The sequence below is a fragment of the Eimeria mitis genome, genomic scaffold (assembly GCF_000499745.2).
Source record: "Eimeria mitis Houghton genomic scaffold, Emh_scaff1261, whole genome shotgun sequence".
NCBI lineage: Eukaryota > Apicomplexa > Conoidasida > Eucoccidiorida > Eimeriidae > Eimeria > Eimeria mitis.
Window position 1 is genome coordinate 7,881 of NW_013568483.1, and position 211 is coordinate 8,091.

General features: G+C 58.3%; 1 protein-coding gene across 1 annotated transcript in view; it reads left to right on the plus strand.

Annotated features, from left to right (window-relative positions):
- The window catches only part of EMH_0033200 (uncharacterized protein), a gene marked incomplete at both ends in the record, with an annotated part of 5,532 nt that overhangs the window by 1,513 nt on the left and 3,808 nt on the right, over positions 1 to 211 (plus strand). The window contains one exon of the mRNA XM_013494722.1: positions 1 to 197. Coding sequence (XP_013350176.1) covers positions 1 to 197 — 197 coding nt within the window. The remainder of the gene's footprint in view (positions 198 to 211) is intronic.

The following is a 211-nucleotide window of genomic DNA, read 5'->3' on the forward strand; positions in this document are numbered from 1 at the left end:
CCGTCCTGCTGCTTCTGCTGCTTCGCTGCAGCAGCAACTCGATGAGGGCTGGCAGAAACACTGCAGCAGGAGCTGCTGCAGTTCCAAAGGGAGGTATTCAGCAGCAGCAGCAGCAGCAGCAGCAGCAGCAGCAGAAAAGCCGCAGCAGCAGCAGCAGCAAACAAACAAAGACAAATGCAGCTCGAGGAGAAGGGAGGGTGGAGACAGCAGC